At 45.2% G+C, this 16,943-nt stretch overlaps 1 protein-coding gene across 2 annotated transcripts in view; it reads right to left on the minus strand.

The window, feature by feature from the left end:
• Positions 1-16,943, minus strand: part of LOC119978090 (katanin-interacting protein) — a 307,079-nt gene that overhangs the window by 160,893 nt on the left and 129,243 nt on the right. For both annotated transcript variants that reach the window (XM_038819487.1, XM_038819488.1), the window contains exon 9: positions 7,638-7,778. In XM_038819487.1, coding sequence (XP_038675415.1) covers positions 7,638-7,778 — 141 coding nt within the window. The remainder of the gene's footprint in view (positions 1-7,637; positions 7,779-16,943) is intronic.

Genomic DNA, 16,943 nt, shown 5'->3' on the forward strand with positions numbered 1-16,943 from the left:
GTCCTATTCAGACAAATTCAAGTTAAAAGCAGAGAACGTGCTCTCAGTTCAAGAGACAGCAGCAAGAATCAGATTTAAGTCGGCTAGGTGATAAACCAGGCAACCGAGGGAAACAAAAAATTATATTGCATCTAAATACAGTCTGTGAGGCAGCAGTGTTCTGTTGGCAGGGCTGGGTACCTGAGAGATTGTGTGCAAGCTTAAATGCACATGGCAATCCAAGGCAGAAGAATACTGAATGTAGAGGTAGAAATTCTGGAGGTGGATCCTTGGTGCGGGCATAAGGGAGAAAGCTTTATTTGTGGCAACATTCCAAGAGTGTACTTCGAGAGTAGAGTTTGGAAACACTTGTGTGAAAGTCAGAGTTCCACTGAGGCCAGATGGCTCACAGTGCGGGAATAGACAGGCGGTTCTGCAGACGCAATCGAGACTCCAGGATGGTATGTTGCCTCCATGGTGCAAGGGTCAAGGGTGTCTTGGAGTGGCTGCAGGACTTTCTGGGGTGGGGGGGTGGGGGGGGAGGTGGAGAAGGTGAACAGCCAGCTGTCGTAGTGCACATAGACACCAACGATATTGGTAAGAAACGGGATGAGGTCCTACAAGCTGAATTCAGGGAGTTAGGAGTTAAACTAAAAAGTAGGACCTCAAAGGTAGTAATCTCAGGATTGCGACCAGTGTCATGAGCTAGTCAGAGTAGGAATGTCAGGATAGATAGGATGAATGCGTGGCCCGAGGGGTGGTGCAAGAGGGAGGGATTCAAATTCCTGGGGCATTGGAACCGGTTCTGGGGGAGGTGGGACAAGTACAAATCGGACGGTCTGCATCTGGGCAGGACTGGAACCGATGTCCATGGGGGAGTGTTTGCTCGAGCTGTTGGGGAGGGTTTAAACTAATGTGACAGGGGGATGGAAACCAATGCAGGAAGTTGGAAGGTAGTAAAACAGGGACAGAAGCAAAATGAAGTAAGGGGGAAAGAGTAAGGCAGAGAAGCCATAGTCAAAAATCAAAAAGGGCGACAGTACAAGGTACAGTGACTGAGGGGAGCTCATTGAATAGGCCCAGTAATACTAAAAGGAATAAAACGGGAAATAAAAACATAAATTGTAAGCGACGCGGCAGGTTGTTACATGAAGATATGGGTTCAACGACAAGGAAAATTAGGAGAAACGTTAAGAGGAAATATAACTTAGGAAAGGTTACTGATCGAGGTGTTAAGATTCAAAACCTTAAGAAAGGTTACTGATCGAGGTGTTAAGATTCAAAACAGAGGTATAAATGCCAACATAAGTGTACTTTACCTGAATGCTCATAGTATTCGGAATAAGGTAAATGAGTTGATGGCGCAAATCATTGTGAATAGCTATGATTTGGTGGCCATTACTGAAACATGGTTAAAGGATGGTCACGACTGGGAGTTAAATATCCGAGGGTATCAAACTATTCAGGAGGACAGAGTGGATGGTAAGGGAGGTGGTGTAGCTCTGTTATGCAAGGATGACATCTGGGCAATAGTAAGGAATGACATCGGTGCTATGGAGGATAACATTGAATCCATTTGGGTGGAAATCAGGAATAGTAAGGCGAAAAAGTCACTGATAGGAGTAGTCTATAGGCCACCAAATAGTAACATTATAGTGGGGCAGGCAATAAACAAAGAAATAACTGATGCATGTAGAAATGTTACAGCAGTTATCATGGGGGATTTTAATCTACATGTTGATTGGTTTAACCAGGTCGGTCAAGGCAGCCTTGAGGAGGAGTTTATAGAATGTATCCGCGATAGTTTCCTCGAACAGTATGTAATGGAACCAATGAGGGAACAAGCGGTCCTAGATCTGGTCCTGTGTAATGAGACAGGATTGATTAATAATCTCATAGTTAGGGATCCTCTCAGAAGGAGCGATCACGATACGGTGGAATTTAAAATACTGATGGAGGGTGAGATGATAAAATCAAACACTAGTGTTTTGTGCTTAAACAAAGGAGATTACAAGGGGATGAGAGAAGAACTAGCTAATGTAGACTGGGAGCAAAGACTTTATGGTAAAACAGTTGAGGAACAGTGGAGAACCTTCCAAACAATTTTTCACAGTGCACAGAACTAGGAGCAGGAATAGGCCATCTGGCCCCTCGAGCCTGCTCCGCCATTCAATGAGACCATGGCTGATCTTTTGTGGACTCAGCTCCACATTCCGGCCCGAACACCATAACCCTTAATCCCTTTATTCTTCAAAAAACTATCTATCTTTATCTTAAAAACATTTAATGAAGGAGCCTCAACTGCTTCACTGGGCAAGGAATTCCATAGATTCACAATCCTTTGGGTGACGAAGTTCCTCCTAAACTCAGTCCTAAATCTACTTCCCCTTATTTTGAGGCTGTTCCCCCTAGTTCTGCTTTCACCCACCAGTGGAAACAACCTGCCCGCATCTATCCTATCTATTCCCTTCATAATTTTATATGTTTCTATAAGATCCCCCACGCATCCTTCTACATTCCAACGAGTACAGTCCCAGTCTACTCAACCTCTACCCGTAATCCATCCCCTTCAGCTCTGGGATTAACCTCGTGAATCTCTTCTGCACACCCTCCAGCACCAGTACATCCTTTCTCAGGTAAGGAGACCAAACTGAACATAATACTCCAGGTGTGGCCTCCCTAACACCTTATACAATTGCAGCATAACCTCCCTAGTCTAAAACTCCATCCCTCTAGCAATGAAGAACATAATTCCATTCGCCTTCTTAACCACCTGTTGCACCTGTAAACTAACTTTTTGCGACTCATGCACTCGCACACCCAGATCTCTCTTCCCAGCAGCATGTTTTAATACAATATCATTTAAATAATAATCCCTTTTGTTGTTATTCCTACCGAAATGGATAACCTCACATTTGTCAACATTGTATTCCATCTGCCAGACCATAGCCCATTCACTTAACCTATCCAAATCCCTCTGCAGACTTCCAGTATCCTCTGCACTTTTTGCTTTACCACTCATCTTAGTGTCATCTGCAAACTTGGACACATTGCCCTTGGTCCCCAACTCCAAATCATCTATGTAAATTGTGAACAATTGTGGGCCCAACACGGATCCCTGAGGGACACCACTAGCTACTGATTGCCAACCAGAGAAACACGCATTAATCCCCACTCTTTGCTTTCTATTAATTAACCAATCCTCTAACCATGTTACTACTTTACCCTTAATGCCATGCATCTTTATCTTATGCAGCAACCTTTTGTCTGACACCTTGTCAAAGGCTTTCTGGCATCATGTGTGCATAAATAACACCAAGTAACATTAGCCTCATTCTTATACGGATGACAACTTGATGTCCTTTTGCTCAAAAGAAAATGGCTGCTGAAGGCAAAATCCAAAGAATTAATCTTCCTTTCAGAAATCTTTTCAGAAATTCATTAATAACTCCTATTTATATAGCCCTTTACTAATAAATATCCCAAGGTGCATCATGGAGGCGTTACAAAATAAAATTTGAGACTGAGCTGGGTAAGGAGATATCAGGACTGATGTCTGAATACTAGGTCAAAAAGGTAGGTTCCATAGAATCATACAGTGCAGGAGGTGGCCATTCGGCCCATTGAGTCTGCACCAATCCTCTGAAATAGCACCTTACTTAGGCTCACTCACCAGCCGTAGCCCCATAACCTCACTTAACCTACACATCTTTGGAAACAAAGTGGAAATTTTATCATGGCCAATCCACCCAACCCTGCACATCTTTGGACCCTGGGAGGAAACAGGAGTACCCAGAGGAAACCCATGCAGGCACGGGGAGAAAGTGCAAACTCCACACAGTCACCCATGTCCAGAATTGAAACCGGTTCCCTGGTGCTAACCACTACGTTATCCTTCAAAGAGTGTGATTTAAGGAAGAAAGATAAATGTTTCGGCAGTGATTTCCAGAGCCTAGAGCCTGGGCAAATTGAGACACCAATCGTGAAACTGTTATTACTTGGAATGCCAAAAGAACAGAATTAGAGGAGTGCAGGTACCTCAGAGGATTGCAGGGCTGCAGAAGATGGCAGATATAAAGAAGGATCAATGACAAGAAAGGATTTGAAAACAAGGACGATAAATTTAAAATTAATACAGTGTTTAACCATTAGCCAGAATAGGCCAGTAAGCAGAGGAGTAATGGGTAAATTATATTTGGCGAGATTAGGACATGGACAAGAGAAATTTGAATCACCAGTAGTCGACACAGAATAGAACGTGGGAAGGTGGGTAGCAGTATGCTACAATAGTCAAGTCTGGAGGTAGCAAAAGCATGGAAGAGTTTCAGAATGGATAAGCTGAAGCAGGAGTGGAGGTAGGCAACGTTACACAGGTGAAAATAGGAGGTCTTAACGATGACCGTGTCAGGAAAAATAGTGAGAACATGAAATAAGAGGGAAATCCAATAATTTGGCATTGTTTCTCGTTACATATTTTTAAAAAACTATTGTAAAATGTAAGCTGCTTAAAGGGACAGTTTCATTATGCTAAAGGAACTAGTTTGATATACTGATGAGCTTAGCAACACTGCAAGCACATGTTCACCTCAGGCAAGCTGCTAACAATAGGGAACAGAACATAAAGGGTTTGAATAAGGGGTTAGAGGTTCAAAGGAGGAGAGACAAGGTGCGAACTCTGCATTTACACGGAAAAGATAGACCCACAAAATAAAGGTACTTAAGTTTTACTTCTGAAGAGATTAGTTCAGATAGAGAAAGATAAAAACAAAAAGCTGGACAGCAAGATATGATAAAACCTATTTCGACCTTGGCCACAGCAGGAATAGCCGTATAGAACATAGCACATAGAGCATAGAACGATACAGCGCAGTACAGGCCCTTCGGCCCTCGATGTTGCACCGACATGGAAAAAAAAAACTAAAGGCCATCTAACCTACACTATGCCCTTATCATCCATATGCTTATCCAATAAACTTTTAAATGCCCTCAATGTTGGCGAGTTCACTACTGTTGCAGGTAGGGCATTCCACGGCCTCACCACTCTTTGCGTACAAAACCTACCTCTGACCTCTGTCCTATATCTATTACCCCTCAATTTAAGGCTATGTCCCCTCGTGTTAGCCACCCCCATCCGCGGGAGAAGGCTCTCGCTGTCCACCCTATCTAACCCTCTGATCATTTTGTATGCCTCTATTAAGTCACCTCTTAACCTTCTTCTCTCTAACGAAAACAACCTCAAGTCCATCAGCCTTTCCTCATAAGATTTTCCCACCATACCAGGCAACGTCCTGGTAAATCTCCTCTGCACCCGTTCCAAAGCTTCCACGTCCTTCCTATAATGAGGCGACCAGAACTGTACGCAATACTCCAAATGCGGCCGTACTAGAGTTTTGTACAACTGCAACATGACCTCATGGCTCCGGAACTCAATCCCTCTACCAATAAAGGCCAACACACCATAGGCCTTCTTCACAACCCTATCAACCTGGGTGGCAACTTTCAGGGATCTATGTACATGGACACCGAGATCCCTCTGCTCATCCACACTACCAAGAATTTTACCATTAGCCAAATATTCCGCATTCCTGTTATTCTTTCCAAAGTGAATCACCTCACACTTCTCCACATTAAACTCCATTTGCCACCTCTCAGCCCAGCTCTGCAGCTTATCTATGTCCCTCTGTAACCTGCAACATCCTTCCGCACTGTCTACAACTCCGCCGACTTTAGTGTCGTCTGCAAATTTACTCACCCATCCTTCTGCGCCCTCCTCTAGGTCATTTATAAAAATGACAAACAGCAACGGCCCCAGAACAGATCCTTGTGGTACGCCAATCGTAACTGAACTCCATTCTGAACATTTCCCATCAACTACCACTTTCTGTCTTCTTTCAACTAGCCAATTTCTGATCCATATCTCTAAATCACCCTCAATCCCCAGCCTCCGTATTTTCTGCAATAGCCGACCGTGGGGAACCTTATCAAACGCTTTACTGAAATCCATATACACCACATCAACTGCTCTACCCTTGTCTACCTGTTCAGTCACCTTCTCAAAGAACTCGATAAGGTTTGTGAGGCATGACCTACCCTTCACAAAACCATGCTGACTGTCCCTAATCATATTATTCCTATCTCCCAGCAAGCCGGCTCTGTGAAGAAGGCCTGTCTTAAGAAGCTAGTTTTTTTTGTACTCGGAATCAAACCCCAAAGAGATATAACTGCCTGGTGTGGTAACTATTATTGGATATTAAAAATACATTTTAAATATCTGTAAGATGTTGTGGAAAGCTTGTAGAGAATTATTTATATAGTTCGTGAAATAAAGTTTGGAACTGGGTAAAGTTACAGATACAGTGTATAGCAATTGTCTTTGTTAAAGTATTCCTGGATTATTTTGTTATTGTTGGTCAGAGTCTGGGAATTCTGCAATGAGGAACTCACCTCCTGATTCACCAAAGCCCATCCACCATCTACAAGGCTCAAGGCAAGAGTGTGATGAAACACTCTCCACTGGCTTGGACGAATGCAGCTCCAACAACATAAAATACTCAAGATGTTTGACGCCATCCAACACAAAGCAGCCCACTTGATCTAAACCTCCAACATTCAATCCCTCCACCACCACAGCACAGTTGCAACTGTACCATCCACAATGTGCACTTTAGCAACTCACCAAAGCTCCTTTAACAGCACCATCCAAACTCTCAACCTCTATCGCCTAGAAGGACAAGGGCACTAGATGCAGAGTAACATGACCACTGAGGTCCACCCGCAAACCATAAACCATCCCAACTGGGAAATACAATACTGTTCTTTCATCTTCACATGATCACCAAAGCCTATTCACCATCTACAAGGCACAAGTCAGGAATGTAATAGAATACTCTCCACTTGCCTAGAAACAACACTCAAGAAGCTCAACATCATCCAGGACAAAGCAGCCTGCTCGATTGCTCCCCTCCACGTCACTCACCACCCTGACTTGGAAATATATCCCTTTCCTTCACCGTCACTGGGGTAACATCCTGGAACTCTCTCCAGAACAGCACAGTGTATGTATCTACTCCTCAAGGACTGTAGTGGTTCAAGAAGGCACACACCACTACCTTCTGAAGAGCAATTAGGGGTGGGCAATAAATGCTGGCCTAACCAGTGACGCCCCATCCCGTAAACAAATTTTAAAAAAACTACCCTGCCTAACAGCAGTGGGTTTATTTTCCACCACATGGACCCTAGCATTTCAAGAAGTAGTTCAGCACCATCCTCTCAATGGCAAATAGGTATGGACAATAAATGCTCACCTTATCAGTAATGCCACATGCCATGAACAAATCAAATAAGTGAGTGTCAATTGTGCCAATGGTATGTGATACTATGTAACTGAATAGGGCAGTAAGTGTCTGAAAAAGAATACATTTTCCAGTAAAAATTAATGGCAAAAGAACAAAACTGGAGTATTCTATGTTAAGGATTTGTATTTCAATACTTCTTAAAACTAAAATGCAAAGAAAAATCTCTAAATGGCTGCTCAGGTGTTCAAATATTTGTCTGAAAATTATTCACGAGTCTCAAAGTTTAAATTGTAACATCTCCTTACAAGTTGGCAAGAATATCAATTCTAAAGACACTCTCCCACAAGCAGAATAAAATCTTACTTGAAAACAGATCTGTTCCATCTTGGTTAGGAGATGCAAATCTATCAAAAGATTTACTTTTCACCATAGTGGGCTTCACAGGAATGTAGCATTCTGCATCATCTTTCCTTGTTACTGTTAGAATTCGCTCTTTTCGTTTGCCTGCAAATGAAGCATTCATGAATACAAAGAACAAAAAAGTATAGCCCAGGAACAGGCCCTTCAGCCCTCCAAGCCTGTGCTGACCATGCTGCCTGTCTAAACTAAAATCTTCTACACTTCCTGGGTCCGTATCGCTCTATTCCCATCCTATTCATGTATTTGTCAAGATGCCCCTTAAATGTCACTATCGTCCCTGCCTCCACCACCACTTCCGGCAGCGAGTTCCAGGCACCCACTACCCTCTGTGTAAAAAACGTGCCTCGTACATATCCTCTAAACATTGCCCCTCGCACCTTAAACCTATGCCCCCTAGTAATTGACCCATCTACCCTGGGAAAAAGGCTCTGACTATCCACTCTGTCTATGCCCCTCATAATTTTGTAGACCTCTATCAGGTCGCCCCCATCAACCTCTGTCGTTCCAGTGAGAACAAACCGAGTTTATTCAACCTCTCCTCATAACTAATGCCCTCCATACCAGGCAAAATCCTGGTAAATGTCTTCTGCACCCTCTCCACATCCTTTTGGTAGTGAGGCAACCAGAATTGATCACTATACTCCAAGTGTGGCCGAACTAAGGTTCTATACAGAAATATCTATTTTAAATCCAAATCCATATTCCTTGTTAACATACATTACAATGTTAGATAGTTTGACTAATTCTACTCCCCTCAAATCTGACTCCTTTTGTTCTTGCCCCTTCTGACGGAAGGACACAAGCATGTTAAAATGAAACCATACAGCACAAAAGGAACTAATATATGCCTGTGCCAGTTCTTTTGAATAGCTATTCAATTAGGCCCACTCCCCTTTTTGTTCCCTATTGCCCTACCCTGCAGGTTATTATGCATCAATTATATATTGAAATTATAAATAGCAATCCTCAACAAATCCCAAATAATCGTCCATCATCTATCAACCGGACAGAAGCACTGATAGATGTTCAAAGTCCTCAGACCAGGATTTTAGCCTAAAGCCTTTCTGATCGACATGACTCTTTGTCCCACACTGTGGTGAAGCTATCCATTGATTAGTAAGAAATTAGATTATATTTCACATTGACGGCTTAGTGCTGCTATATGTATAAAAGAATAAAGGAAAGTAAAGTCGCCATAGTCCCAGATGACCAGAGGCCGCTTTCCCCTTTGAGGAGGAAGAGCTGACTGGTGGTGATTTAACCTGAGGATCACCACACCTCAGGCGAGGGGCAAGGTTGAGAAGGTGAGCTTTCATCTAAAACTCGGACATTATGGGTATTGAACCCGCGCAGTTGGCCTCGCTCCGCATCACAAACCAGCTGTCCAGCCAACTGAGCTAAACTGACTCACGGCATAGAAGAATATTTAACCTTGGAAAGCAACATCAATTCCATTCATCACAATGGAGATGGCAATAGCAATGGACACAAAGCTTTTGAAATAATAAAGTTTAAGGACACATTAAACAATTTAGCTTTTAGTTGGTGTTTTTCAACAAATTCCGATAGGTTTATTATGAATTTCAAGATAATTTCACCATGTTAAAGTTTACCAACACTATGTTATGAAGAGTGATTAAAATGCAGGAAGGAGGACTTTCGGTGGCGGCCATGGTGTGAGTGGCCACACACAGGGCAGCTCCTGCTTTAAGGCATGGAAAAGAGCTCTTTTGGCCCGAAATAGGGTGCAACTTCGACGGAAAAGTGTAGCTAAAGGTCGGAGAAGTTCAGCCCGGCAGTGGTATGTCTGCTGGTTACCAACCTGGCAGAAGGAGAAAGAGTTGGAAGGGACCTGTGGAAGGATGGAGGAGGGGGAAGGTCCAGTGCAATAGTAAAGCCCCAGATGACCTTCATCAAGGAAGAGTTCCGCTAGCAGGAGGAGGAGATGTGGGAGGATCGCTCGAAGGCCATCGAAGGGGCGGAGGCACTCCTGAAGGGCTTGATGGAGAGGGTGGAAAAATGTCTGGAGGCACAGGGGTCGCAGATCCGAGAGATCGCGAGGGAGATCTCTGAACACAAGTGATAGAGTGGTGACACTGGAGGCGGAGGTGGGCTCTCATGAGACATAGAACATAGAACAGTACAGCACAGAACAGGCCCTATGGCCCTCAATGTTGTGCCGAGCCATGATCACCCTACTCAAACCCACGTATCCACCCTATACCCGTAACCCAACAACCCCCCCCCCCCTTAACCTTACTTTAATTAGGACACTACGGGCAATTTAGCATGTCCAATCCACCTAACCCGCACATCTTTGGACTGTGGGAGGAAACCGGAGCACCCGGAGGAAACCCACGCACACAGGGGGAGGACGTGCAGACTCCACAGAGACAGTGACCCAGCCGGGAATCGAACCTGGGACCCTGGAGCTGTGAAGCATTTATGCTAACCACCATGCTACCGTGTTGCCCCATTTGCAAGATGTTGAGAGCAAAGATGGAGGAGCATGAAAACAGGTCGAGGAGGCATAATCTGTGGATAGTGGGCCTGCCTGAAGGACTGGAAAGTGAGAGTGCCACAAAGTACGTTTTGGGGATGCTGGTAGGGTTGGTGGCGGACGGAGTGCCGGACAAGGTCTCCGAGGTGGACAGAGCGCACAGGTCTCTGAGACAGAAGGGGAGCCGCCACAGCCAGTGATCGCGAGACTCCACAAGGTTGTGGAGAAAGAGAAGATTTTGCAAGTGGGCCAGAGAGAAGCAGAATGGCGAACGGGAGGGGAACAAGGTCCAAATATACTAAGACACTGGAGCTGAACTGGCAAAATGGCGTGCTGGGTTAACAGTCCAAAGCAGTGTTATATCAACGGCAGATGAGGTTTGGGGTGCTCTACCCGGCAAAACTATGGTGACTTATGAAGGCCGGAAATATTATTTTGAGACCCGAGAAGCATCCAATGACTTTATCAAGGAGCACAAACTGGGGATAGAACAGAATAATTTTGGGAGACGGAGGCGCTGGCATTCTGAAATAATGGGAATACGGATAGAGTGGAGTTTGGAGGGAGGTTTTTTTTTTCTTTTCCTCTGATGTGGAGGGGTTTACTTTTTTCTGTTGTGTTGACCCAAAGGGTAGCAGGAGTGAAATGTTTGTAAGGGGACGGCTATGCCAACCCCCCAACTCCCCCCTCCCCGTGTGCTCCGGTTTCCTCCTACAGTCCAAAGATGTGCAGGCTAGGTGGATTGGCCACTCTAAATTTCCCCTTAGTGTCCAAAAGGTTGGGTCAGGTTGCTGGGTTGCGGGGATGGGGTAGAAGCCTGGGCTTGAGTAGGGTGCTCTTTCCATGGGCCGGTGCAGACTCGATGGCCGAATGGCCTTTTGCACTATAAATTCTATAATTCTATAAGTATTCCTTTCTCTCACATGTTCATAGGGTGTATTCAACTTTTTTGTGCTGAGTCAGGAAGTTTTGGTTGGGGTGGAAGGGGCAGAGTACACGGGGATAGTAGTCTCGAATCATGCGCCCCATTGGCTGGAGATTCGGCTTAGATCAGGACGAGAGCAGAGGCCAGGTTGGAGGCTCGAATCGGGGTTGTTGGCAGATAAAGGGTATTGTGATAAGGTGCGAACAGTAGTTAAAGATTATGTAGAACTGAACCAAAACGGAGAGGTTTCAGCGGCCACATTTTGGAAAGCTCGAAAAGTGGTTGTCCGGGGGAGATTATCTCTTTCAAGGCACATGCGGATAGGGAAAGGAGGGAGGAATATGAATTGCTATTTTTTTTTAAATTTAGAGTACCCATTTATTTATTTTTCCAATTAAGGTGCAATTTAGGTCAATCCACCTAACCTACACATCTTTGGGTTGTGGGGGTGAAACACACGCAGACACGGGGAGAATGTGCAAACTCCACACGGACAGTGACCCAGGGCCGGGATTCGAACCCAGGTCCTCAGTGCCGTAGGCAGCAATGCTAACCACTGTGCTACGTGCTGCCCCATGAACGGCTAATTAACAAGATAGTTGAGGTAGATAGGGAATACTCAAGGGCACCCACCATGGAGGGATTGGCGAGGAGAAAACATTGCAGGGGCAATTTGATAGGTTGACGACAGGGAGGGTGGTAGGATAGCTGCGTAGGGCAAGAGGGGTGCAGTACAAATACGAAGAGAAGGCGAGTAAATGTTAGTGCATCAGCTGCGGAGGCAGGCTGCATCCAGGGAAATATTGAAGATACGGACTGGGGCAGGGGATGTGGTGTCGGAGTTGGGGAAGATAAACGAGACGTTTCGGGATTATTATAAGGAGCTGTACAGGGCGGACCCGAGGGGGTGGTGAAGAGGGGGACAGGGGATGGTTTTCAGACCAACTGGAGTTTCCACAGTTGGAGGAAGAGAAAAGGCAGACGCTAGCGGAGCCCTTGGGCTAAGGGAGGTATTGAACAGTATAAGGAGTATGAAGCCGGGGAAGGTCCCGGGGCCCGATGGTCATCCAACGGAATTCTATAAGGAGTTTGCGACGGACTTGGTGCCACATCTCTTGGAGCATTTAATGAGGTGTTGGAGAAAGGGGAGTTGCCAGAGACGATGATGCAGGCAACAATCACATTAATACCAAAGAAGATGAAAGACATAGAACATAGAACAGTACAGCACAGAACAGGCCCTTCGGCCCTCGATGTTGTGCCGGGCCATGATCACCCTACTCAAACCTACATATCCACCCTATACCCCCAACAACCCCCCCCCCCCCCCCCTTAACCTTACTTTTTAGGACACTACGGGCAATTTAGCATGGCCAATCCACCTAACCCGCACATCTTTGGACTGTTGGAGGAAACCGGAGCACCCGGAGGAAACCCACGCACACACGGGGAGGACGTGCAGACTCCGCACAGACAGTGACCCAGCCGGGAAACGAACCTGGGACCCTGGAGCTGTGAAGCATTTATGCTAACCACCATGCTACCGTGCTGCCCGTTGGAATGTTGGTCGTATAGGCCCACGGAATGCATTGCCAAGTGAGGTGGTCGAGGCAGATACGTTAGCGACCTTTAAGACTTATCTGGATAGGCACATGAACAGACGGGGTACAGAAGGATACAGGCGGTTGGTGTAGATAGGACACGTGATCGGCGCAGGCTTGGAGGGCCAAAGGGCCTGCTCCTGTCCTGTATTGTTCTTTGTTCTGTACATGGCTGCTAAATACAGATGTGAAAGTACTGGCTAAGTTGGTGGAGGGAAGGATGGAAGGTTGTGTCTCGGCGGTGGTTTTGGAGGACTCGACAGGTTACACCACAGCAGCTGAAACAACTGACATTGAATGAGGAGCAGAGATAAGGTAGATAGTCAACATCTTTTCCCAAAGAGACAGTGGGTATAGAGAGATATGAGCCAGAAGTGGGCAAGTGGGACTAGATTAGTGATACAAACTGGGTGTCATGGACAAGCTGGGCCGAAATGATGTAAATATCTATGACTCTATTTCAAAACAACTGACTACATGCAGAGTAAAACAACCCACGACATTCTAAAAGAGAAAAAGTCAATTTGCTCCATTTCCCAATAATAAAGGATCACATTAAAAAATCCAGGAGCAGGATCATCATCTTCACTAAAAGGTAATCAGCTCTTTCTTGGGCCACACCATCTGCCAGGTTTAGTTGAAATCGGTCCATTCGCACAAACTAACAAACAGGAGCAGAAACTTAACCTCTGCCAACTTTCAGTAAATGAACAGTTCTGGGAGAGAGCTTGTGCAATGCTTAAACACTGGCAGAGGGCAGCTGGGCTGAATGGATATTACTGTACTATAAATTCTCAGTAAAAATATAAATTCTATTCCCTTTAACAAACTATGACAGAGTCCACTTCCACCCCTCTTTCAGGCACAGCACTGCATTGCATTCCAGATCAGCATTAATCACTGCGTTAAAAAAAATCTCCAGTCTCCTCCTTGCTTCTCTGGTCATCAACCATCCTGCCAGTGGAATCAGTTTCTTCCTATCTTTTGAAAAGTTTCAGAATTTTGAACAGCACTTTCATAACCTTGTCTGCTCAAAAGACAAAAATCCCAGCTTTTTCCATCTCCTTCCACCTAATTGAAGTCTCATGCTCAGCATTATTCCAGTAAATTGTCTCTGTGCTCATGGTATTAACATTCTTCTTATAGTGTGATGCCCAGAATTAGTCACAATAATACAACTGAGACCCGAGCAGTGATTTATAATGTTTCCGCATAACTTCCTTACATGACGTGACTATTTATAAAGCCCAAGGTCTCATGCATTTGTTTATTTAAAAACACAGCCTCATCAACTTGTCTGACCAAATAGATGTATATGTAAACCCCCAGGGATCTCTGTTCCGATTTTCCATTTAAAATTGTACCACTTAGTTTATATTACCCTTTGTGATTCTTCCAAAGTGCATAATTTGTTATTTTTACTATCATTCACTATGTGTCTGCCCATTTCATTAGGCTGTTCTCCTGAAGTCTTCTATCCTCCTCACTGTGTACTACAATTACAAGTAGTAATCATACTTTTGCAATTTTCCCTGCTACGTGGAAAATTGGAGCATATTCTGGGGAAGGTGGGACCTGTACAAACAGGATGGTGTGCACCTGAACCAGAGGGCCACCAATATACTGGGAGGAAAATTTGCTTCGGCTCTTCGGGGGGTTTAAACTATTCACCAAAGAGAAGGAATAGGTGGATGTTGAGTCTGGAGAAGGGTGTGTAGATAGAACATAGAAAATAGAACAGTACAGCACAGAACAGGCCCTTCGGCCCTCGATGTTGTGCCGAGCAATGATCACCCTACTTAAACCCACGTAACCCACGTAACCCGTATACCCGTAACCCAACAATCCCCCCATAACCTTACACTACGGGCAATTTAGCATGGCCAATCCACCTAACCCGCACATCTTTGGACTGTGGGAGGAAACCGGAGCACCCGGAGGAAACCCACGCACACACGGGGAGGACGTGCAGACTCCACACAGACAGTGACCCAGCCGGGAATCGAACCTGGGACCCTGGAGCTGTGAAGCATTGATGCTAACCACCATGCTACCATGAGGCCCTGGGTTCAGGTGCACACCATCCTGTTTGTACAGGTCCCACCTTCCCCAGAATATGCTCCAATTTTCCACATAGCAGGGAAAATTGCAAAAGTATGATTACTACTTGTAATTGTAGTACACAGTGAGGAGGATAGAAGACTTCAGGAGAACAGCCTAATGAAATGGGCAGATAGCCTGGGTCACATTGAGATCCCAAAAGACAAGGTGTTGGGCGTCTTGAAAAATAATAGGTATCTACAGGGCCTGATGGGATCTACCCTAGAATACTGAAGGAGGCGAGAGAGGAAATTGCTGAGGCCTTCACAGAAATCTTTGGATCCTCACTGTCTTCAGGTGATGTCCCGGAGGACTGGACAATAGCCAATGTTGTTCCTTTGTTTAAGAAGGGTAGCAAGGATAATCCAGGTAACTACAGGCCGGTGAGCCTTACGTCAGTGGTAGGGAAATTACTGGAGAGAATTCTTCGAGACAGGATCTACTCCCATTTGGAAGCAAATGGACGTATTAGTGAGAGGCAGCATGGTTTTGTGAAGGGGAGGTCTTGATAGAGTTTTTCGAAGAGGTCACAAAGATGATTAATGCAGGTAGGGCAGTGGATGTTGTCTATATGGACTTCAGTAAGGCTTTGACAAGATCCCTCATTGTAGACTGGTACAAAACGTGAAGTCACACAGGATCAGGGGTGAGCTGGCAAGATGGATACAGAACTGGCTAGGTCATAGAAGGCAGAGAGTAGCAATGGAAGGGTACTTTTCTAATTGGAGGGCTGTGACTAGTGGTGTTCCGCAGGGATCAATGCTGGGACCTTTGCTGTTCGTAGTATATATAAATGATTTGGAGGAAAATGTAACTGGTCTGATTCGTAAGTTTGCAGACGACACAAAGGTTGGTGGAATTTTGGATAGCGATGAGGACTGTCAGAGGTTATAGGAAGATTTAGATCATCTGGAGATTTGGGCGGAGAGATGGCAGATGGAGTTTAATCCGGAAAAATGTGAGGTAATACATTTTGGAAGGTCTAATGCAGGTAGGGAATATACAGTGAATGGTAGAACCATCAAGAAAGTCAGAGAAATCTAGGTGTTCAGGTCCACAGGTCACTGAAAGGGGCAACACAGGTGGAGAAGGTCGTCAAGAGGGCATACGTCATGCTTGCCTTCATTGGCCGGGGCATTGAGTATAAGAATTGACAAGTTATGTTGCAGCTGTATAGAATCTTAGTTAGGCCACACTTGGAGTATAGTGTATAATTCTGTTCGCCACACTACCAAAAGGATGTGGAGGCTTTAGAGAGGGTGCAGAAGAGATTTACCAGGACGTTACCTGGTATGGAGGGCATTAGCTATGAGGAGCGGTTGAATGAACTCGGTTGTTCTCACTGGAACAACGGAGGTTGAGGGGTGACCTGATGAGGTCTACAAAATGATGAGGGGCATAGATAGAGTGGATAGTCAGACGCTTTTTCCCAGGGTAGAGGGGTCAATTACTAGGGGGCATAGGTTTAAGGTGCGAGGGGCAAGGTTTAGAGGAGATGTACGAGGCAAGTTTTTTTTACACAGAGGGTAGTGGGTGCCTGGAACTCGCTGCCGGAGGTGGTGGTGGAAGGAGGGACGATAGTGACATTTAAGAGGTATCTGACAAATACAGTGGGGAAAAAGTAGTCCAGAAGCCAGTGTTGAGAGTAGTGCGTTACGGAGGAGGGTATCAAGGTCGCAGGAGTATACCGGCAAATGGGAAGGTGGGTTGAAGTGTGTCTACTTTAATGCACAGAGCATCCGGAATAAGGTAGGTGAACTTGGAGTGTGGATTGGTACTTGGGTCTACGGTGTTGTGGCCATTACAGAGACATGGTTAGAACAGGGACAGGAATGGTTGTTGGAAGTTCCGGGGTATAGATGTTTCAGTAAGAGTAGGGAAGGTGGTAAAAAAGGTGGACGAGTAGCATTGTTAATCAAGGATAATTTAAAGGCTGCAGAAAGGCAGTTCGAAGGGGATCTGCCTACTGAGGTAATATGGGTTGAAGTTAGAAATAGGAAAGGAGCGGTCACATTGTTAGGAGTTTTATATAGGCCCCCAAATAGGAATAGAGAATGGAGGAAGAAATTGCAAAGCAGATCATGGATAGGTGTGGAGGTCTTAGGGTAGTTGTCATGGGTGAC

Source organism: Scyliorhinus canicula, chromosome 15 (genome assembly GCF_902713615.1).
Source record: "Scyliorhinus canicula chromosome 15, sScyCan1.1, whole genome shotgun sequence".
NCBI classification, from domain to species: Eukaryota; Metazoa; Chordata; class Chondrichthyes; order Carcharhiniformes; family Scyliorhinidae; genus Scyliorhinus; species Scyliorhinus canicula.